The following is a 22955-nucleotide window of genomic DNA, read 5'->3' as shown; positions in this document are numbered from 1 at the left end:
CATGCGCCAGGCGCGAGTCCCCCGCAGCCCTCAGGGGCTGGGGTACGGGAGGAATTAGCCCGCCCCTGGGGCGGATCAATTCCCGTGCCACCCCCACCACCTCCTGCGTGGATGGATACGCCCATCAACTGCGTCATGGAGAGGGGAGAGACTCCACCTCAGTGGAGCGGAGCCAGCGGAGCGTGTTCCCTTCACTGCGTGCCATCCACAGCGCAGGCGTCCCGGGAACAAGTTCCCACAGCGCCGGTCGCGCAAGACACAAGCTTTGCAGCGCGGGCGGGGACTCCCTCCTTGTTAGCCGCGCGCTGCCCGCAGCCGCCAACACCGGCACTGGAACCCCCCGCGCCCATAGGGACTTGCCCTGCACCGGCAACCTGGTACCTGCAGCCTTCATCACCAACAGCCACACCCACCGGCTGTATTCCAAAATGGAGAGCAACATCACAGCTGTTTAAAGGCACGGCACCGAAAGAAAAAGAAGCCTCTGTTTGGGACATGCTGGGGGGAGCTGGGAAGCATGATGTAGTAAAAAAGGGATTTTAAAGACCCAAGAATGCTGCCTTAGCTGTTTTTTCTAACCTTCCTAGAATAGAGAAGCCTCTGGTAACTCAAAAGACCATTTCAGAAGCTTTCACAGCTACTTTGGTACAGTTAATTGAAGCCTGTGCCAAATTGCCCTGGATAGAAGAGGAAGAAAAAGCAAAGCTACATGCCTCTGCTCTAGCCACAGCTCTTAGCAAACAATCTATCCAAAAAAGGGGGAAAAGACCCTGGAGTTTAACAACAAAATCTTGTCCAGCACAACCAAAATATAGCAGAACTCAAAGCTTCACTGGGGAATGTAACCATTGTCACAGACTTGGTCACAAGGCCCATGATTGTCATTCTAAATATAAAAAGGATGGTACTCCTCTAACAAACGTGAGGTGGGGAGCTAGGCCTCCAGAAAACCAGAGGGGCTGCAAGCCCTGGGGTGCAGCCAGTCAAATATCTCATGGAAACTGGAGCCAAGCTACTTTCCCCATATGGCAACCACAACCACAAGCAGTGGTAGCCTAAGACTAGTCATTAACTGTCCAATCAAACAAGAACAGTCCAGTTCAAGAGCATGTTGTTTAGCCTGTATTTTGAAATTCTGTTAATTTTCAGTTAAAGTGCAGTTTTAAGCTTATTGCACTGCCAAGTTGCCCAGCAGGCTGTAGGGGTAAGGACACCTGTCCCCTCAGCTGCTGAACATTTTCTGCAGAATGTAAGTGGTTATGTTTAGCCTTTGTGAATTTTCTCTGTGAATTCACACTTGTGTACTGCTTTACCAAGAGTGTATAAGGTAACTAAAAATCAAAGCTTCATTCTCAAACCTCTGTGATGGCCACACAGAAGTTCTGAGAATGGACCTTGAACTATAGCATAAGGAGACTTAGCTCAGCTGGACTGAACTTGCTTCTTTGCTAAGTAAAGTCACTCTGCACTCTTGAACACCTTGCAAAAAATTTAATAAAATTTGTAGTTATGTTTACAGTGGTTTGTGCGGTGACGACTGCAAAGAAAGGACCACAACCTCACATGTGAGAGAAAAAAGTTTCTTGTTTTGCACTAGTTGTAAGTTTGTAAATTCCAAACATACATGTCTTAGTCATGTATTAGTTTGTGTTAGTTTACAAAGGTTACTGTACCTCCTTCCAAAAGTCTATTTTGAAAAGAGAGGGGGAGGTAGGGATGTGTAACCTGCAAAATACCCTGTTAAGTCTTGAATTAGCAAAATCTAAAATCTTCAAAATGTTATTTCTCAATTTTCAAAATTTTCAGCCTTTCTGTTGAAGTTGCAATATGCATGATCCTAATGGTTACAATTTCCCCGTTGGATAAGTTAGCTAAGGAGCTAAGATTTAAAATTACAGTGTTATTATGTGTATTATGTTGTTTGCATTTTTGCTTTGTTCTTTGTAACAAAAGGGGGAGATGTTGCAGCCCTGATTTTGGTGGGTCTGAATGACCACCTTACTAGTTTCATTTTCACCTTAAAAGGACATGTTTCCAGCCTCAACCAATTGGAGTCAGACCATTCTACCTGGGGCGGGGTCACTTGAGGTCATATATACCTGTGTTTTTGAATAAACTTGGGATTTGCTTGAACATCATATTGGTGTGTGCGATCTCACTAGAGCCTGGTCGGCAACAGGGTTGTGTTTCAAATACCTCCAAAATACTAAATACAAGAATATGTCTTTCATTCCCATATTATCTGCCTTTATTTCTGAGGATGCAGTTCTTACAGGCCTGTCACATGAGTAATCCCTATTTTAACAAGAACAGTGGAATCATTCATGTTACTAAAGAATGGTTGTATTTTAGAGCATTACATTGAAGCAAAGCATTCATAACTCCATGCCAAAGTCTGAATGAGAAAACAGATTAATCTGATTTCAGAACACAGCTCGTGGACACTCTTCTGTGGGGTTACTTACCCCTTGTGCTGTTTTGCTGCAGCTGGACTCTTGCCCTTTTTTCGGATGACTAAGTTACACTCCTTGTTTTTTACTTTATTCTCAGAATTTCCTCTAAGCTTAAGAATTACTATTTCTTCTTAATAATTTTGGAGCCCTGCAACTTAGAGAGTGATTTTTTTTGTGATCCAAATACAAATTATCTGTCCCATTTAAGTCAAATTAGGATCTTAACATTTTTCTTCTGGAATCAAATGTTACCAGAAACCAAGAGAAAGTTCAATGTTTCAAGAAGAATTCTAAGCACACTCCAAGTGCCGAAAAAGACTGTGGAGGATGCACAGCTCAGAGGAATGCCAACAAAATAGGTCTATTGAAGGGTCTGACAAGCACTCCTGGGTAGCAGGTAAAGCTGAAAGATACTTAATAAAAACAGGGAACAATACTGCATTTATTGCCTTAGTACAAATCAAGAACAACTGCATTCTGATCAAGCAGAAATAAAGTGTCTCCCTTTAAAATCTGACTTCAAGGGAGTCTTGAGAGCGTTAAATTACATTTAAGTCAACATCTCCAGTCGGAAACATTTAAGCTCATAAGGACTGTTGTTGAAAGCAGGAACAGGCCAGTGGCAAACAGGGGTTGGTGACTGAGAAGGGAAAGTAATCTGCAGAGATAGTAATGCTGGAAGGGAGGGAGGTGCCTCTCAAGAAAAGCCTAAGGAATGGCCACTGCTAAAGTCAATCCTATCTGCAAAGCAATGCTTCAGTCAAAGGCCACCACTATAAAAGTGGGTAATGACTCTGAGCAGGGTATTCTTGTAAGGAACTATTCCAAAAAGACTTCAGCAGGATATTCATTCCACTATAGCTATTCCGGCTGTCCTTTGCAGATAAAGCCAGCTGGGCCACCTGGGCTCATGGTCTGGCTTGAAGAAACAATGAGCCTTAAAAAAAATCTGCCCAAGCTCCCAGAAGAGGCAGAGTGTCAGGGCAGTCAGGTGGGGTTGATCATAACTGAATGTTTTCAGTTTTTCATGCTGAAATGAAATTACAAAGCCTTTTATTCATTTTTGATGGAAGAAAGAGTTTTGCACAACCACAATCAAAATATATAATTTGGAATGCTGTTGGGACCAGTCTTCTTAAGTTTAGATGGCTGAGAGAAATGTTTTGTTTGATAGAGTGTTTGATTGTTAAGAAGACTGAGAAAAAAGACTGCAAAAATGGGTTGTCTTTTTTTATATATAAAATATACATTTGTCTATTTGCCACAAGCATAATTTCAGCTTCTTACAAGTGCATAGACAACTATATTCAAATGAAAAATGGGAAAAAATTAAATATACTACAATGGCTAAAGAATGTAATGATACTAGCACACTTTTATTTACAGGTCAAAAACTGACATTTCAGCCCCTTCTTCCACAAGTCACTTCAAATAATGAGACAGTAATTACTACTGAGTGGCAGAAGTGTTTGCTGGACAGTACAGGTGCTTACCAGCTTGCTGTGGCAAATCAAGCCTTGCCACCTTCCATTAGCAAATAACAAAGCTAAAAGTTAGAGCTGCCATGGAGTGTTGTCCCCAGGTGATGCACAAATAACAGCAAGGCTGTTATTCAGCTTGCCACACAATATTAAATCCTGTGCCTCTGGTTTAATGACAGTGGCAGTAGATAGGACCTCAGGGATGTAGTGTCTGACAGCATTGTGTCTGCCGTACATGTTCATCACACACACCAAGGCATCCACCAAACATTACCGGGTGTCTGATTTTCATTTAAATAGGTTTGCTAAGAGTTTGTTAAAACTGTGACTGGGGTTTATTTCACTAGACCTAGGATTTCCTCCCTCTTGTGTGGCATGCATTTTGCAAACATCCTTCAGAAAGCTGGCATCATGTCCATATGAAGAAAATAAGGTTATTAATTCTGGCAGGTTAAGTGTAAACAGATCATCAGGAAATCCAAAAGGACTTTGAGGAACAGTTTGCAGAAGAATGAAGAGTAAATAATTTTTTCAAGTGTATCCAATAGCAGTAAGTCCCACTGAGAGGAATACAAAAAGAGCTCTGAGAGGAGGTATTACTTTACCGAAAAACAGACTAAATTTTTAGCATCAGTGTGCAGTGTTCCACAAGTTCATGATCCATAAATTACTGGGAGCTCAGACACTTTTTGGGCACAGATGGCCTCACGCTGTCTCACTTTTACATCTTTCCGTTATTCCTCCTGTTGGTAATGGTCAGAGCCAGGATACAAGTCGGAACAAGATGTTTGATACAGCCATTCTATGCTTTTTTATGGTGCCTTTTTTAATTATATTATTTTGGTGTGCCTGTCTTGACAGTTCCATTTAAATCAAGGCCTGACTGGCTGGCAACTTATGCAAACATTTCTTTTAGTCTTATCAGCAGACTAGCTAAAACCTGAAACAGAACCTTCAGTGTCTGAGACAAGAGAGCTGTTCTATACCTGAACTTCTGACATGAGTATCCCCTATGCAGTTAGAAGGCCCCAGCTCAGGGGAGCACATAGGAGAATAACCACTCCTACCAAAAACAGCACTTAAGGGCATTTTTCACTTGAAGCACTAACAGGTGTCCTGAAAGGAAAAAAGTTTCCATGAGTCGGGGTCAAATAAAACAGCCAGGTTTTGAAACAGAACAGCCAGATGCATGTAGATGAGGGATGGATGGGTGTTAAAATAGCCTCAGGACTTTAATCATCTCAGGACATTCATCCAATATATTTGATTTCCAAGTAATGAAAGCAATATGCTGATAATCAAATTTGTGCAAAGTATTACAAATGCTAATGAAGTTTCCCAAAACCTAGCAAATTGGCAAAGGAATTTCTTTTGAAGATTACTATATGAAATCCTCATCAAGCTTATGTATGGAAAAAAACTGGGCTTATTTCATACACCTCTCCTAATTAATGAGGGAAATATGTGACACTCCTTGTACTGGCTCAAGGTTTGTTGCCTGCACATAAATGTTCTTTTGTTGTGAATAATAAAGGACTTCCAGTGAAAGTGGGTGGCTGGGTCCCTAATTCCACAGTTACACAATCACTTTAAGGTAATGCACATACAAGCTGCTGCTTTGGGGGATAATCTACCATTCTAAGCACCCTAGATATGTATCCCCAGCCAGCATGGTAACCAGACATGGGAACTGTTCTATTTATAAATAAATGGGATCATGGAAAGAGTGGAGATAGACTTGTCCTTTGTGGTGGCAGCCCACACCCTGGCTTAAAATTAGTAAGGAATCACATATATTTATAAGAGACTAATATGTAAGAAAATCCAACTTAGAAGAGTCAGTTTTCCTATATAAATATATTTGTTCTGAAACAAGTAGAATCTCACCAGAAAACACTAAAAACAACTATCTATAATGTAGACTTAACACTGCTAAAGTGGCTTCTCAAATAAAATACCCTCTAAACATAAGCAGAAGGTAGACTGATGCACAAGCAAGTGCGTGCACAGGTTGTTAACCATAAAATTTGGGGAAGAGGGACACAGTAATGAACAGGTATTATTTTCTTATTTAAATATTACTGGAATTGTTTGTAGAAGCCCACCAAAAATATTGATGCTATTACAAGGCTGGAAATATGCTCCTACTGGCCTGTTCATATACTAGTGATAATCAAACAATTACTTCCTTAAAGAATTATTCTCAACCGCAAGCTTTGTACCTTGAGAAAGGAAACTGCTTACCTTCCAAATCCAGCTGCTAATAGAAACTATTTTCCTCCTTCATTGAGACTCATTGTGTCTGGACTAACCTCTATAGACACTATGAACAACCTGAATAAAGGATCATGGTCTCCTCCAAGAACTGGGAAACTGAAAAACAGAATGTTCTGATAAAAATACAAAGCCACTAGGAGCAGTTCTGATCCAAGCCTTTTGTGGTCAGTGAGTAAGAAAAGCAGAGATAGAAACTCTATGTACAAAGAAAGGAGGTATGAGGGTAACAGAGCTGACAGCAGATCTCTACCTGCACCAGCGCCTTTCTAAAATCGCCATTACTATAAAATCAAGATTATCTTGGCAGGAAGTTTTTCAAATAACTGTTGTATCCATGTAAATTCACAGAAGACATCTGTATTACAGTCATTAAAGCAACTTAAAACCTTACTGATCTTTTTTAATTGTGATTTGTTTTATAACCTTCATTCACATGATCATCAAAGTAATGCTGCACCCGTCACCTTTCAAGCCTTGATTTGGCCCCTGTGATTGGCACATTCATTACCCTGGACTCAGTTACTGGACTTCTTTGTAGTTAAACTAGTTTGCTGCCAGGATTGTGAAGACAGAAAATGCCGCTACGATGATTCCTAATGTGAAAAGTGATCCTGCAGAAATATACAAATGCCATCTACTAAAAATGGAACCTTTGAGGAAAAGGAAATCTCTCTGTAAAACACATAGACCCAGAACATGACCAAAGAATATTTTATATAACATTGTAGTTCACTGTCATTAGGGTAAAATAACACAGTTTACTTATATTGATGGGAGAAATCACTTTATGATAGTTGTTCATTTTACATAAAAGTCATATTAATATATATTTTTAGGCAAATATGTATGGATAATTAATCCCTGAAGTTCCCTGATACTGGTTTTTTTCACTCTACTTTAGAAATTAGAAACCTGATGTGGGATTGAAAAAATTACTTTGCAAAAGTCTTTTTATCTTGCTGCTGATAACATTGTCTCTCACATGCTTTGATCAACAGAACATTTAACTAAAGGAGTTAGAAATCCTTTCAATACTATCAAAAATTGGAATAATGCCACAATATAAAAATTAGCAGATAGAGAACATGAACAACACCTGTTGGAGGTGCCAGACATCAACTGTGTGCCAATTTCTAGCATAATCCTGCCTGTAGCCCTGAGATTTTGCTTTTGTGTCACATTTGGAAGCTCAATGTTTTATTCTTCCAGTTGCATTAAACTGTGACAATGAGAGATGGACAGAGTTAATTTTTACTAGGATTCAGCCTGTGCACCAGTTATTTAGCTGGAAGTGTCATTGCTTTAAGGAAGAGCTTCCTGGCTTGGTTTGTACAGGCACTGTCATCACAGGAACAGACGGCCCTGCACCATGTCAGTATCAGCAGTGGCAGCAGCAGCTTCTGGCTGTGTGCAAGGCTGCACATGCACTGCAGGAGACATCATCCTAGTCCTAGGAAGTCCTCTGCTGGCCTTTGAACAGAAGGTGGAGGAGGAGGAGGTATTTGTTCATTGCCTGTCTCCTCTGGGATTGTTTTGAAATTGCTCCCACCGTGTGCACCTCACCTGCAGGGGTGCCTGCTTTAGGGTTGAAGTCACACACAGATTTTTAATGATTGTCATCCATAGATTTCCAAAGGCCAGTGAAAACATTTTCAAAAGCATTAGTGCCTAAGTCTCATTGAAATCAATCTAAGCTTGGAGTCTAACAAACTATGGACATTTGTGCTCAGGTGACCTAAATGGAAACTACACCAGTCATCTGGGACTCTGTCTTTTTTCATGAAACCATACTTGTCCCTCCAGCACACCGCAACTGTTTTTCATGCAAACACAATGTATTGAAATGCGTGACATACTTTTTTTAACTTCTAGCATCTGAAAACTCCTTTGATGTTCAGAAATGTTTCCAGTTCTTAGAGGGAACCAGTGGATAACTGACAATGACAGAGTCTCATAAGGTTTTGAAAAGCAGACTTTATTTAATAGGCACATCATTGCTTTGATAGCACTGGGCTGCACAGCTCGCTTCACCATATGTAAATGGGGTTTTTAGATTACATTGCATTTCCTCAGTGTCGGTAGGATTCAAGTAAAAAAGTTACTGCTTTTACTTCTCTATCATTTCTCAAGATGGAAAAAGAACAGTAAACAACTAGCACACAGGAGCAGAATGCAGACAGAACTGCCTCTGACACAGCAGAAGTCAAGACAAACTGAATTTTGAGCACTGAACAGTTAAAGCTGCAAGACAACCACACTACATTTGCTCAGATGGGAGTTTTCAATATGCAGGATAGAGATGAATGTTGCCACTAATACATATAATAATGCATTCTTATACTGAGAAACAAAGACTGTCCAAAACAGACAAGAATGAGTGTTTCAAAATAAAACAGCTCACATGAAATCAGCTTCCTTATTATTTCTGATTATAAAAGTTGTACTCCCTCAGCTGTAAAAGTTAAAGGCCTAAAAGAAAAGTACTGCTTAAAGAACTCTAAACCTGCAATTTAATCAGCCTTTCCCCTTATATTACGACTCTTTGTGACAAAAGCATAGCGTTCCGGATTATTTTGTAATTAAGTAATTTACTTGGTTGTTGTATTTTTTTCCCTGAAAACCTGCATTTTAATATTTTATTAAATTCCACCAGTAGAAGCATACAAAATCAGAAATCATGAGAGGAAAATAACATAGCTCTAAGAAACAAGAAAGCATGACTTCTAATAACATAGTTTTATGAATATTGTAAAAGAAGTGCATATGGCATTGAAACATTTTGAAAATGGAGAAATATTCTGAGTTTCAATGTTCTTAGGTTTCATTCTATTTTCTGAATGGATATTTTCAAAGTAATTATCTAGGGGGTTCTTTTTAGTATATTTTAATATATTTTCTAGCATTCTATGGGACAGACAACCTAAAACCAACAAGGCAGATACCTAGCGTGGTGCACACTTCGATATACACCAGTTACTTTAGTTACTAGCACTTGACATTGACAGTACCCTACTGTGTTTGTAAAACTGGTTTTCAAATCAGCTTGTCAAAGCTTTTGAGAAGCAACCTGGGCAATAAGGTGGGTAATTTTAGTGTCTACCGTGAACACGGTCAGTTACAGAATCAGAGGTCGCTCTCTCCGTACAGTGCCGATGAGAAGGAGGTGTAATCCAGAGCCCCGGGAACGGAGCCTGGGCCGGTGTACGGCGGCATTCTCTTGATGCAGTACTGAGCCTGCTCAGGAGGCAGCTCTCGACGCAACTCATCTGCCAGGATGTAAGGCTGGGAGGGGGAAAAGGATTTACAAATTCAGTATGTATTCTTCAAAGACACAAAATACATATATTTCTTCTGTAGCTATGACTAATAAATTTAGATGTCCTACCTATTTTTCTGAGACCAGGTATTTTCCTTAGTAAATTCCAATGCGAATTATGAGTTGAAGGGGACAATTCTACCAACAAACTGACTAGGTCTAAATGCAGTCTTGGGGTATGTGACTGTGCACATTAGCTACACAGCACTGTGCAGCCATGGGTAGGCTGCTATTGATACAGCTCACCCCTGTATAGTCAATCTCTCAGAAGTGCACTACTGTCCCTTTGGCAGTGACAGCTGGTTTCTGTTAGGTTCAAGGTTCTAATATATGTGTAATGAAAGATTCATTATTGTTCTTAATGGTTTGTATTTATGATATGAAGGATACCCTCTGTTAACAGACTTGACATTGCTTAAAATAGCAATGTAATGAAAACCATTTTTTCCTGAGACCATATTCCACATGAATTGCTACTGAGAGCATGTCTGGAATTCAAAATGTGGTCCACATTAACTGAGATCACAAAATCAATACAAACAGCCAGATGAGAAAATCAATAGAGCGAGCTTGGGCAAATAGACCTGTACTGCTGTGGTCTCTCCTTTCTCCATAGCACAGGATTGGTTTCCCGGCAGTTTTATGGCCCTGACTCTTTCAGAAGCTCTTGTGTTGCCATTACACTCCCTTTAATCTTTATACACCACTCACCAGTGAATCTGGCAGTGGGAAGGAAAGTATGCCAAATTCAGAAGCTTCCTCCACAAACCCTGTTACTAGCACCCCTCCTCCTGTCTCCTCCTAGGATAGGGATACACCTCATTGCATTTCCCTGTTGAATGAGCTGTCAGGTCACAACATGGCTCACAGTTAGGTGTAGTCTTGTGCAACTCACTCAGGCTGTGTTCCAGAGGGCCAAACTTTGCATTGAAACATCCAGACAACAGCATGAAAGGTAGAAAGAGTTTCCTTTTAATCAAGGATGTTGTGTGGAAATAACCTGATGTACAATGGTCCATTATACAGACCAACTGTTAAGTCTTGTCTAAGACGTCTAATTTTATGTTTGCTCTCTGTGATATGAGACAAAGCCGTGTATTCAGCACCCATTTCAGGTAAGACTCTAGGTTCCAAACAAGACAAAAAGACAAGTGCTTTCTCTGAAGTGTTACAAACTTCCAGCAAAGCTTCACTATTACTGAAAGGCTTGTATAAGAAGGGCGGAACAGTGGAGCTATTGAACTCTTACAGCCAACAGCATGGGGACTGACCTTATCTGAAGCCAGGATTCTGAAGGAAGCTATCACTTGCTCAGCCGTGTCTGTGTCTGCTGTTTCTCTGGTCATGAAGTCAATGAAGGACTGGAAAGTGACAGTTCCTTGCCCATTTGGGTCAACCAGAGACATGATTCGGGCAAACTCAGCTTCACCCTTTCAGAGAATCCAAAACAAAAGAAATGGTCACCGTAATATCCATCTCCAACAGAACAGTGGCTCTCTCATGAACCAGTTGGAACCACTGGTTACTGACCCTTTAAAGCATTTTCCCAACTTAGGAACATCAACATCAGAATCAATGAAATCTGGAATCTTAAATGCCCACCCGTCTTTTGTAAAAAGGACCGTGATTTTGAAAAATTGATCCTTTGTCCTAAATACAGAAGTATGTACCTTTCAATTAACTGTCTCCATCTTCTCTCCCTCCCACCCTCCCTCAATGCCTGCTTAACTTGTCTCAATTTAACACTTCTTTTTCCACCTCATCCTAAAACCATTGCAAATTAGGTATCACACAGGGGGGTGAAACAATAGCCCAAGAAGTACTGTGCTTATAGACCCAATGAATTAAGGAGGGGAACAATTCTGAAAATTTCATTCCAAAAACAGGACAGTGTAACTAAGGATAATATTTTTTTTCCATTAAAAAGGGTGAATTTTGGAGGAAATTTTTAGACTAAATAACTGAAGCAAAGAAAACACAACTCCCAAAGCAAGTTTACAAGAATTAAACAGTATCAAACTCATTCTTTGTCATGCAGATAGCAAAAGAGAAATTTTTTTAAAAATAATATTTTAAAAACTGTTTATTTCAACTTTTAAAGTTTCCTTAATCAAGGAGCAATGCTTTGGACCATAGAATATGGTTTTCAAGTGTCTAATCTTGCTTTTAACTTTCCTTTTATCCATTTGAAGTTAGAGAAAAACCAAAGAAACAAGAAAGTAGTATCTGTAGTGTAAATTATGTTAGTGTTCTATTTAAACAAGCTTTAGTGTTGCTGTGGTTAACATTAAAGCTGCAAGCAGAATCTCTGTTTCTTAAAACTCATACCAAATCATAACCCATTGAAATTAAGCAAGCTCTGAAATCATCATGGTCCATCAATCCATTCTTCCTCTATTGACCAGAACAACGAAAGGAATATAGAAGGGAAGGTTTGAAGAATCCAAAGCAATTTCCAGAGAGATGACAAGTTTAGACCATTGGCATATTGGATCCAGTGAATGAACAGTATTCATTGATGTTGCCCGATCAGGTCACCAGAATCATCATCAGTTTTAAAGGAGGAAGAAGTAACTAACATATTACACACAGGAAACAGACATTTTCACCACAAAAAGTAACATAAGGAAAGGTCAGGGGAGAGATAAGGGAAAAGAGATGAATGGGACAGGAATACAGACAACACAACCAGGGAAGACGAAGAGAAGGGCAAGGAGAAAAGTTTGTTACTAAACTAGTCAAACTCAGGAGATGCTCAAGCTGCCTCCCCTACATGAAATATCTTTGAAAGGTTCTGCATGGAATCTGTAGTGGCTGAAACTATAGTTAAAAACAATCAAATGCTTTACTCCAAGGCCAAGGTAGGTACATTATGAGAGCTGTCTGCTAACATATGGGAAATAAGTACAGGGATTTTCCTTCTGACTGCAGGCTGTCAAGATCAGGACTACAGCAGAGATGTGCATACTGGCTTAAAGGATGAGACTTACAAGACTTAGAAGGAGGTCACTTGAAGACCTTATATAAAATGAGGTTGCTTATTTTCCAAGCAGTAACATATCTGTGACATTCTGGGCTCAAATATGAGTAATCATTAAATAGCATGATGATAAGAAGGTAAGTATTTCCTCTGTGCTGTGATAAAATGCAATGGTTGGGAGAGAATTATGTCATCCTAAATCTGGAGAGAGCGTAAGAAAACTTGTATTGAGTCTGAGAAAAGGAAAATCGGTAGAAGTCTGAGTGTAAGAAACATAGGAACTCCCCTAGGTAACTAGTAGGGTCCAAATAAGACACCTCAAACCAAGTAAAAGGAACAAACTGTATAAAAAACACATAGAAAAATACAGTTCCAAGTGATGCTGACAGTCCATCTAATGCAGTTGTCTTCCTGGAGGCAGGATCTTTCCAAAGCATTAGGACAAATAGATATGGAGTTTAAACACACAATCTCTTTGTCTATTATTATATTTGTCTGTCTGAAAACAGAATGTTATCAGTTTCCTCTACCTGCAGGTCATTTCCAACCTGTCCTAGACTGATGAGGCAGGCTTTAAATTCATCAGACTGTAGATTGTGAGACTCGTCCTAGCATCCCATCACAGGTTATGCATTTGGGAAGGTGGAAGGAAAGAAAGAAAAGTCACAGATCAGGTTAGTTGGTTAGTAAAGAACATTCTAATCTCATATTAATAATCACATTTTTACAGAATTCCATGGAAATGTATGTCACTGTATTGCAGTGTATTACCTAAAATGTGTACAGTTTTTGCAGTTTCATGCTTTAGGTTTTTTTCTTAGTGGAAGAAGGTCCTCACTTCAAATAAAGAGTTAAAACTCTGCTTCCTCCACAGGGCTTGGTTGGGTTTTTTTTAAACATTTTTGCTGACAAGGCAGTTTTCATTCCATTGAACTGCCATTTGCTTCCTTCACTTTTATTGTCATGCAGTGTATGTGAGATGCAATAAAAATATCACTGCAGCTGGGAAAAACATATTTTGCCCAATCAATTATTTTTACTTCATTCTTGATCTGATAATATTCTTTAGGATATTATGCATATCTCAAAAGACAGAAGTACAAAATAAATTTATAATTGACAACTTATTTTCACATATCTGTCTTTTTTAATAATCTATACGTTCAAGTTTTGCCTTGAAAACTGACTTTAAAAAAGCCCCATTGAATTCCAAGTTGAATGGCTTCTAGGAACACCACATCAAACTGGAAGATTATTTTGAACCAATATTTTTTTTATTTTGCAGGCCGATAAGTTTACACTAACTTATTAAAAACAGACTGGTGTGCTGTTTTATTCCTATTTATACACAATGTGTCCTATCAGACTGGTACTTTACACAGAGTCAATATAAATACAATTAAAGAGATATTCTAAGATGAAAAATTATTACCCCTATCGATTTTACAGACATTTTGGAAAAGAGTCAAGTTTTTCTGTCTGCCACATAGTTGCCTGCTAGATGAATAATTTATTTTTTAAATTTTCTATATAGATATGCATAAGTAAAATTATAGGAGTTTTAACAAATGCACTGGGCTTATTTAATACACTAATAGGATGAAGTGGTGCTTTAGTAAGTTAATAACACCATGCATTTTTGAAATATCATGCTGGTATTGACTCCCTCTTTGTCAATATCCACCAGATCCATAAAGGCAAGATGAAAAATAACAGTGGGAATTCAACGAAGAGTAAAAAAGCAAAGCTAAAAATCTGGAGCAGCATTTAGTTACAAGCCATAATCACAGTAAAGATTTTATCTTTCATTATTTCCATTCTATAGGATAATTCCTGCTATAAAGCATTCAAAATGTCTTATTTTATCATTCTGAAAATGTTAATTTAGGCTGGCTTAAAACTGTCAAAAACCATCCTAGAGACAGGCTATGGCAGGTCACACCAGGGGTGAAGTTATTTCTAATTTACCTTATTTCTAAAGCCAAAGATACCACTCTGTGACTGCAAACAAAGTGATATAAAAATGGGAGCTAAGAGCCAGACCCTGTCCCCCATCTCCTCTAGCAGCTCTTGGCAGAGGACTTTTAGCTAGTTGACTCCTTCAGGGGTGGGTGGTCAGTGTGAGCATGAGCTCCCCAACCAGTTGTGCAAGAAGCAGAGAAGAGAAGATGGGAGTGAGAGGACTGCACATCTACCAAGAAACCATTTTCTTTAGGAGGGAAGTGTAATGGTTGTGCTGGAGCTCAGAACTGTCATCTGGTTAAGTGGGACTCCCAAGTGAGGGTCCAAGTAGTAGTGCCAAGTCTATAGCAGGTTCTCACATTCTCATAGTGAAGTTTTCTAATCTCCATCATATGTAGCCTAAAAAGGCATCTTTGCCTTAGCAATATTCAGAGTTTCAAGGGATTCAATGGTGTTTTGCAGTTAGGGCACAGATCGAGCCCATGCAAAGGCTTTCTCATTTGGAAATCGTTCATGTTATTTGTTTTTATTGTTTGCAGACCAACATTCAGCCCTGAAATTAAATTTTTAAAGCATATAAATAACTTTGCCTTGTTCATCTTTTCCTGCCAATACAAAGTGAAACACTGAATACTCCCTTCATATTTCATTATTAGTCCCCAGCAATCTTTTCCCTCTCATTGTGATTTATATTTGGCCTTGTAAAACAAATGAACTTCTGAGTCAAACTAATCCATTCTTAAATATGTCCTTAATTTTCCTGAATGCTAAATGACCTGCATAAGCCTGAACATGTGATTCCTTTAATAGGGAGCTGTTGTTTTTCTGTTAGTAAAATATAGGGTGGTATGATGCTATTGTTCATCATGCAGACCTCCTACTTAAAGTCTGTGATTTGCACAAAAATCAATAGTAGAATGTGTTAGAAGCCATTAAGATATTGCAGGCAGAGCAGCTGCAGATATTTTATCACATACTTTGCAATCTTATTTAGAATTTACTAAATATACTGAACTTAGAAAAGGAATTCCTGCATAAAAAGACTTCCAAACCAGTGACTGACAGCGTGTCTGTGTGGTGTCCCAGTTTGGCTGCATATCATTATTCAACTATGCACCACTTTGAACACTTCTGTGATTCAGACATTGAGTCCCACTTTCTCTTTTTTTTTTCTCTATGCAGTCACAGTAAGGAAGGCAATATAGCAGCAATGCTAAAGATTTATATTTATACCTACAACTAGACTGTGCCCTCAGGCACAGCCTAGAGCAAGGAGTAGGGGAAAAGCAGCAGCATCCTCAGAAATAACCTCCAGGGTACCCTCATGTGTAGCTGTTGGAAACACAAGACAGCTGCCCCCTTGACCCAAGGGATAGAGCATATTTACAACTTGCCTTTACAAGGGTGACTTGTAACGCTGTCTGTGCCAGGACGTCTTTGCTGGTGGATGCACTTAAAGAGACACAACTCTTCCTACCCTTGTAATTCTTACGTGCATGATGCCCATTAACTCAGGGACATGTGGCACCCCCAAAAAAAGGTTGTAAAATGCTGAATGGCATTCTTGCAAATATTTAAGATGTCAAAGCCATTTATTTAGCTCTCTTTCAAAGGATTAACAGCTGCAGAATTAAGGCATGTAATAGATTATGAGCTGTAAGATTTTTTTTTAATATATTCTTCTTGGGTAGGAAGATAGGAGTTCCTTCCTCAGATTTCTAAGTAAAGGAAGGTTTTTCTAGAAGCACTCTACAAAACACTGTTAGATTTATGTATACCAAAAAACATTCTTGAAAATTGGAAAGGGATCTACTCTGCATATCAGTACTTTGCTGACCTCCTCAACACAGACTGAGAGTCAGACATTAAGAAATGTCTTAAATTGGAGAAATGCCACAGAAGTCAGAGCTACAGCATGCATAAATGGTTCTGTTGTGCTTCGGTATTTAAAGCCTCCTTGTCAGCAACAGTATTAATTTTTGGGATCCTCTCTAGCTATTCATCATTATGAACAGCAGTCCAATTCTTTCAGTGTATTTTTAAACTGTATCAGGCATTCAGAAATGCTGCTAAGTGCAACAAAATTTTAACATATACTGTTAATTCCATCTGACATGGAGCAGACAGTGTTTTTCATGTTTGTACTTGCATTCAGATAATCCAGTTTAATCTTCATTTCTATTTAAGGAAATCAAGATCATAAAAGAATCCATTACTGCCTTCTCTGTCTAAAATTCAAGTTGGAAGTCTTTGTTATTTTGTGTACACTGAAGTAACTCTGAAGCACCCTGAATTTCCTTTATTCACCAACCCTAAATATTCACGTATGCAAGGACATTAGAAAGATAGAAAAATAAAAAACAAATCTGCGTTTCTCAAACATGCTTTTTCTAGCCTGTGTAGACTGAGTTGCATCTGTCCATTAAGTAACAGTGTAATTTAATCTATATAAGCTTCTCTTTTATCAGTGTTTCTGCTACCTGTCCTCTGCAGAAAGCCTGGCTTGATGGCTGGGTGGTTTTAGATCTTATCTTCTTCCTTTCTTTAACTTGCAGTATGCTACATAGAACATAATTCCTACACTGTCAAAATTGCTCCTAGATCAGTTTCCCATGTCTGATGCCCAGGAAAGGAGTATACTAAAGAGGGCATTTGCAATGTGGTCCTTCCCTTACATAATCCTTCCAGACCTCTCTTGTAAGGCCATTGGATTACGTCTGTCTCAGGGGAAGGCAAGGTCTACAGCTAAACTTGCAGTCTTGGCCCGGGTTGTTGAGGTCATAGAAACAAATGAGGATAAATGACAGATAAGTCATCTGTCTCCTTACGCCTCTGACCTGGCCATTCAGGCTTCCTGCAATAGAAGTCAGGGCAGAAGGAACACAGCCTGAAGCCATGACTCATTATAGCCTGAGGAAAGAAGACAGTCAAGGATAGGTAAGAACCTGGGAGCTGGGAAGCAATTTTGTGTTACACATTATTGCCGTAGCCCATCCTCAGTGAGCTGGCAGCTGTGTGACACGACCACCCTCTTCTAGGCCATACAGCCTTTCCCAAGGCATGGCTCCGTTGTACCCTTTGGTATCTCAGAGTCTTACTGTATCTGCAAATCCAGAACAAGAAGGTTGGTTGGTGTAGGATTTAGCTTTTTCCCTCAAGACATGCTGAGGCACCAAGAGATGGCCTTAATTTCTCCTCAGCCACTGAACCAGCCTTGCTGCGAGCGTGGCAGAAACTCATCTATGAACTACCAAGGTACAGGGATCCTAAAAATGGCCATCCAGTGTAAGACATACCAGGATTCAGTTACCTTGCTTCCTTATTTTCAGGGAGCTGTCAAATCTCTGTGCCAAGTCCCTGGTTTTCTTTAATGGGGTCTCTCAAATACTGACATGTAATTTATCTAGACCTGGTACTCTGTCTGCTTTTAATAGCTCTAATTGCTCAGTTATCTGCTCCTGTGCATTGGGAAAGCCATTTAGTATGCTACTTCTTTCCACCCCAGGAAATTTATCTCTGTTTCTGTGATGTTATCTTCTGCTTTCTTATAAAATACGGAAAAGAATTATGCTGCACAAGGATCACATTAAGATTTTTTCTATGAAAACCACTCCTGGTTCCTGTGTAGCTAATATTCCCTATGTTTGTGGTGGTTCTTCAGAGAGCAGAGGTTTGGCAATTCTGTTCTTCTTTCTAAACAGTTAAGGGTAATCTAAAGAATCCTTAGCAAACTATGAATGTCATCATCTGATGAATGCCAAATGTAAGTGCAGGTATGGGTAATCAGCTTGAGGAGAGCTGGACAAATAGGATGTCAGTGAAAAGAAAGTGGCATTTTGCTATAGCCTGAAAGGATTTGAAGCAGCTGACTCATGTGGTAACATAATGTAAGTCAAGAGTTATGCACAGACTGCAAAGTACAGCAATCTGAACTGGTAAACAGACAACTGCCTAGTGCTGAATTATGGCAGCCTTTTTTCAGTGCCTGAACTGTGTACTTGGTTTTGAAGGTAGGTTCATGTGAGCTCAGAGCCATCAGAGCTAACTCATGTACAGGTTGTTCTCCAGCTGGGAATGTCAGATCCCTATCTGCATGTGTTTTTTCTATTGCATCTATTAGTAGTTCTCTTTTTAACTCTCTAGCCATGAATAATGACTAACTCATAGAGATGAGTTAAGTTTCTTCACAGTAGTGTTTTCCTTCCTAGTTTTTTAATTCACCAATATTTAGATAACTGAAAAAAATAACAGTCTCTTATTTCTCACATGCAGCCAGAAAAATAAAGGATATTCCTGGACAGCTATCAGTGCCCAAACTGTATTTCCTGCAAATATATTTCTAGGGAGGCAAGGGAAAAAAAATCCCTAATCCAGACTACAGCTAAATTTAATGAGATGAAAGCAAACAGCAAGTACATAGAACATGCCATACTGTCTTAAAATACAGGGGCATGTTATTTTCCCAAATACTCAGATTTATTCAGTTCTACTTGTTATTTGAACAAATACTAAACCATATTGGCAGACATATAATTCTGCATTATGTTTAAAGAGTAAAAATTAAATTTTAATTTGTCTGTATAATGCTATTAGATTGTGTGGGTCCCTGAGCAACCTGATCTAGTAAATGGCATCTCTGCCCATGGTGGGAGGTGGAACTAGATGATCTTTAAGGTCCCTTCCAACCCAAGCCTAGGTCTTTATAAGGCTATAAATTCTTTCTTAACTGATCTGTTTTCTCTTTTGAAAAGAGCCCATTGCTACTGCATTTGGAGTTTTTAAAACAGGCTTACATTTGGAATGAAAAGAAGCTCACTTTCAGGTAGAATAAATATTGCTAGTTGAGAAAAAGCAGGAGTACTGTACCCTGTCAAAATGATTGAATGATGCTCTGAAGTCATTCATTTGTTCCTGGGTGATACCCTTGGCATCTCTTGTGAGAATCTGAGTCTCAACCTCGTTGATAGTTCGAGCAATGGTGGTAAGTAGGAGCTCCCATCCCACACGGATGTGCTATGAGACAGAAAATATTGATTTATTGCAGAATCAAATATATTTGTCTAAGAGCATAAAAAGTACAATATGAAAGGAATCAGCTCTAAATATTTATATGATACCTTTTCCATAACACTAACTCTGTGTTATGACCAAGGATCGTTAAAAATAATAATGGCCTTCAGAAAAATATGGAACTGGTTTCTAAATGGGTAGTTCTTCACTAAAAGTGAAAATAAATTACAATAAAAGAAGTCTTACGAGATTATCAGAAAACCTGCCAAATTCTATCCTTTGTGGCAGTATATTCAGTTCAGGAAAGGTCATTACAGGGCAGAATAAACTAAACAAGTACAAAAGGGAGTAAATGGCTACCTCCATAGTATAGTTGGTGTGCTTGTTGTCAAACACCAAGGCTTCTTGTATAAGCTGATGATCTCCTTCCAGTTTGTCAATGTTGTGTTTATAATTAATGATATTGTGCTCATATTGCTTCAGCTGATTCATCTGGTCCTCCAAAGGCCCTGTCATTTCAATAGAACTGCGGGCAATTTCCTGTCAGAAGAAACAAACACACCCCCCAGTCCCACAAAATTTAAGCTTCAGATTTGCTGATTTGAGCAACTTTAACATAAATACATTGTATTTTCATACTAAACAGTAATAGTAATAAAACTTTCATACAGTGGAGTTGAGACATTTTACTGCAGAAACCACATTTCAATAGAAATGTGGCACATTTATATCTGAAACTAGTATTGAGATCCCAGTGATCCTGGTATCTTTTCTACAAAAAGCAGCAGCAGTTAAACAGTAATTTTTTAGTGATTGATTTTTCAAAGCTGAATCTCCTGCTCACCATAAAGATACCACTTGTAGAAGCTTCCACATTTTTAAAAATCATCTTAGCAGGTGCTAAATTGTTCAGGACCAAACACTGAGTAAACCATCATGGACTTTGCTGTTGCCCTGTATATAAAGTAGAGATAAAAAACTGCAAACCACTTTGTTCATCAGCCTCTGCATGAGGATGTGACACTCACCTCCATCTTGGTCTGGATCCATGGCCCAATGACATTGGCCTGAGCAGCAAACTGGCGGCGCAGGCGCTCATTGGCGTGCTGGCGGGCCAATTCCTCCTGCAAGGATTGATCCCTCTGAGGCACCAGCTGCTTCACCTGTTACAGCGGAAAAGTACTCAATGTGAGTAGGCACAATTGGATAGTTTAAAAATAAATGGAACAAATAAATCTACAGTGACTAATTTTTGTTATTGATTTGAAGGTCAGTATCAGAAGATTAAGCCAGAATCACGATCACTATTTTATTTATAAATTCTTTGCTAACATAAGAAATTGATAACATGGCCTTGGGCAGCCTGTGCAGAGAGACTGACATGGAGACAAAAGAAATTCTCACCTCTGGCCAGATTCAAGTTCAAGACAATAATTTCACTTGAACTGCTGTTAGAGCAGTTACTTTGGGGTTTTTTTGAAATATGGGTGATTTTCCTATTGTTCTAAAAACAGTCAGTGCAAAACATTTTATTTGAGCACAGTCATTCTGATAGGATAACTTGAGATACGTTCTGTCCATCGTGTGTATCTGAGGGTCTCTAATTCATTGCAAATGCTTTTGCTTGGCTTACTCTTCTGAATTGTCCAGGGAGATTCTGACTTTACTCCTTACTGCTTGGTTTTTGTAACCCACTGAGGGTGTGTACTTATCCATGTAAGTTTATGTAATTCTACATTCTACACAATAATTTACCTTCAGCATATTATCTGTCTTGGTTCCTAATTAAGTAAAGTCTGTGTGATTGCTCTAGGAGCCCCTCTTTAATCTGTCTCCAGTAATTTTCAATTGCCAATTTCAGTCTAATTGGACAGAACATTAATGGTCAAGAAATGTTTTATACAACATTTGTGAAAAGCAGCATTTGAGTAGAAGAGACACACAAACTACTGTTTATACTAAGAGAAAGAATACAATAATTTTCTAATCTTTTAACAGCACCCCTTGGCCAGCCACCAGCCCTGCATTAGTCCCAACACATGCTTCTCTTGCCCTGCCAAAAGCCAAAGAGGACATAGGTAATACTGAGCGACAGGAGCAGGGGATATTGCTGAGCGAGCCTGGCAAGCATAAGGGAGAACATAAGGTACTGTGGAAAGTTCAGTCCAGCAGCTGATGGTCTAGAATAATTTACAGATTTATTTTAAAGTTCTCTGAATATTCTCAGTATTCCTAAACTAGAACACGGTGTTACAATGTCTTTTATGTATTCAGCATACATTACCTTTTCCCACTTGCTGCGAATCTCGTCGACAGTAACAGTGCTGTAAGGATTGGTTGCGCTTATTCTCATGCTGTAGCTCTGGATAACTTTTTCAACTTCATTCTGGATTGACAGTATTGCCTGTCTTTCACCATCTGCCTCTGGCAAAGTGGCTTTAAATTGATCATGTGCAGAGATTAAACTCTAAAATCAGAAACAGAGAGGGAAAGCATAAAAATTTTAACATTTCTTCCAACATCTGGAAGATCTCCTGTAACTAAGCACAGCTCCTTTCTCAGCCTCACAAACACGTGTCTACATGGATCTGTGGATACAAGAAATAATACATTTCGATACATTCATGAAACAGCCCTCATTGACTTTATCAGGACCATCACTTCTTCCATGACCTCTGGAATATGCTTTCATACCAACAAAACCCCCTATTTATAATAGAGCAGACATAGCCTATCACAAAGAAAATGTCAAGACAGATATGGGGTTTTTTCTTACAAGTGTTCTGCTCTCCCAGAAGGAAAATCCTCCTTCCGTGTTTTCCCTATGACTTTAAGCAAAAAAAAGCAGACAACCATTTACCTGAATTTCCTCTATGCTATGAACAATAAACATGTCCTGTAGGTCTTCCATAGCACCTTCCATCCAGTTGTTGAAAGGAGCAGCTCTTTTGGCAAATTCCAGGTGAAGCTGATCAATTGTTTCAAGCAATTTCTCCGTCCTCTGTACAGGTTAGGAAAAGTGCATTCCTTTGTTACTAGACAAGATCTAGCTCCACACAACACACATACTCACCCATGCATAAAGTCATGCCTCAGCTTTTCAAAAGCATTTGATTGCGTTGACTGATTTCACCACCTGCTTTGAGGATTTCCACTGAAGGCAACAGGACTAATTTCAGTAAAGATACATCTAACACATTAAAAGGGGTGAATGTATGCCTTTGAAGTACAACTATTGATATTTTAAGTATTTTCACTTTTGGCATCTATCTGCAAATGAATTAAAATCTGCTAATCTTGATTTAGTAAATTTAGTAATTTCTTGCAAGTACAAAAAGGGAGAGTTACACATATGTTTTCCACCTTGGTATACATGTGTGTGACGACTTCTTTTTCTAAGAAACAAGGTTTTGGAAAGTAACTCAGTGATTTGGAATACTCACTACTAAAAAAATTAACCCACTTCTGGCCAGATA

At 39.0% G+C, this 22955-nt stretch overlaps 1 protein-coding gene across 6 annotated transcripts in view; it reads right to left on the bottom strand.

Annotated features, from left to right (window-relative positions):
• Positions 1–8176: 8176 nt before the first annotated feature.
• ACTN2 (actinin alpha 2) overlaps positions 8177–22955 on the bottom strand; it is a 68774-nt gene continuing 53995 nt past the window's right edge. For 2 of the 6 annotated variants that reach the window (XM_071547993.1, XM_071547997.1), the window contains exons 14-21: positions 22340–22480; positions 21764–21946; positions 20508–20642; positions 19840–20019; positions 19336–19482; positions 13038–13115; positions 10799–10957; positions 8177–9493 (exon numbers count right to left, since the gene is read on the bottom strand). In XM_071547993.1, coding sequence (XP_071404094.1) covers positions 9335–9493; positions 10799–10957; positions 13038–13115; positions 19336–19482; positions 19840–20019; positions 20508–20642; positions 21764–21946; positions 22340–22480 — 1182 coding nt within the window. In that variant the 3' untranslated portion in view covers positions 8177–9334. Of the gene's footprint in view, positions 9494–10798; positions 10958–11855; positions 11922–13037; positions 13116–19335; positions 19483–19839; positions 20020–20507; positions 20643–21763; positions 21947–22339; positions 22481–22955 lie in introns of all 6 variants that reach the window. The other 4 variants (XM_071547994.1, XM_071547998.1, XM_071547996.1 and 1 more) reach the window with 3 other exon arrangements.

The sequence above is a fragment of the Pithys albifrons genome, chromosome 2 (assembly GCF_047495875.1).
Source record: "Pithys albifrons albifrons isolate INPA30051 chromosome 2, PitAlb_v1, whole genome shotgun sequence".
Classification (NCBI taxonomy): Eukaryota; Metazoa; Chordata; class Aves; order Passeriformes; family Thamnophilidae; genus Pithys; species Pithys albifrons.
Note: the sequence above shows the minus strand (reverse complement) of the source record. Positions and strands in the feature narration are given on the sequence as shown.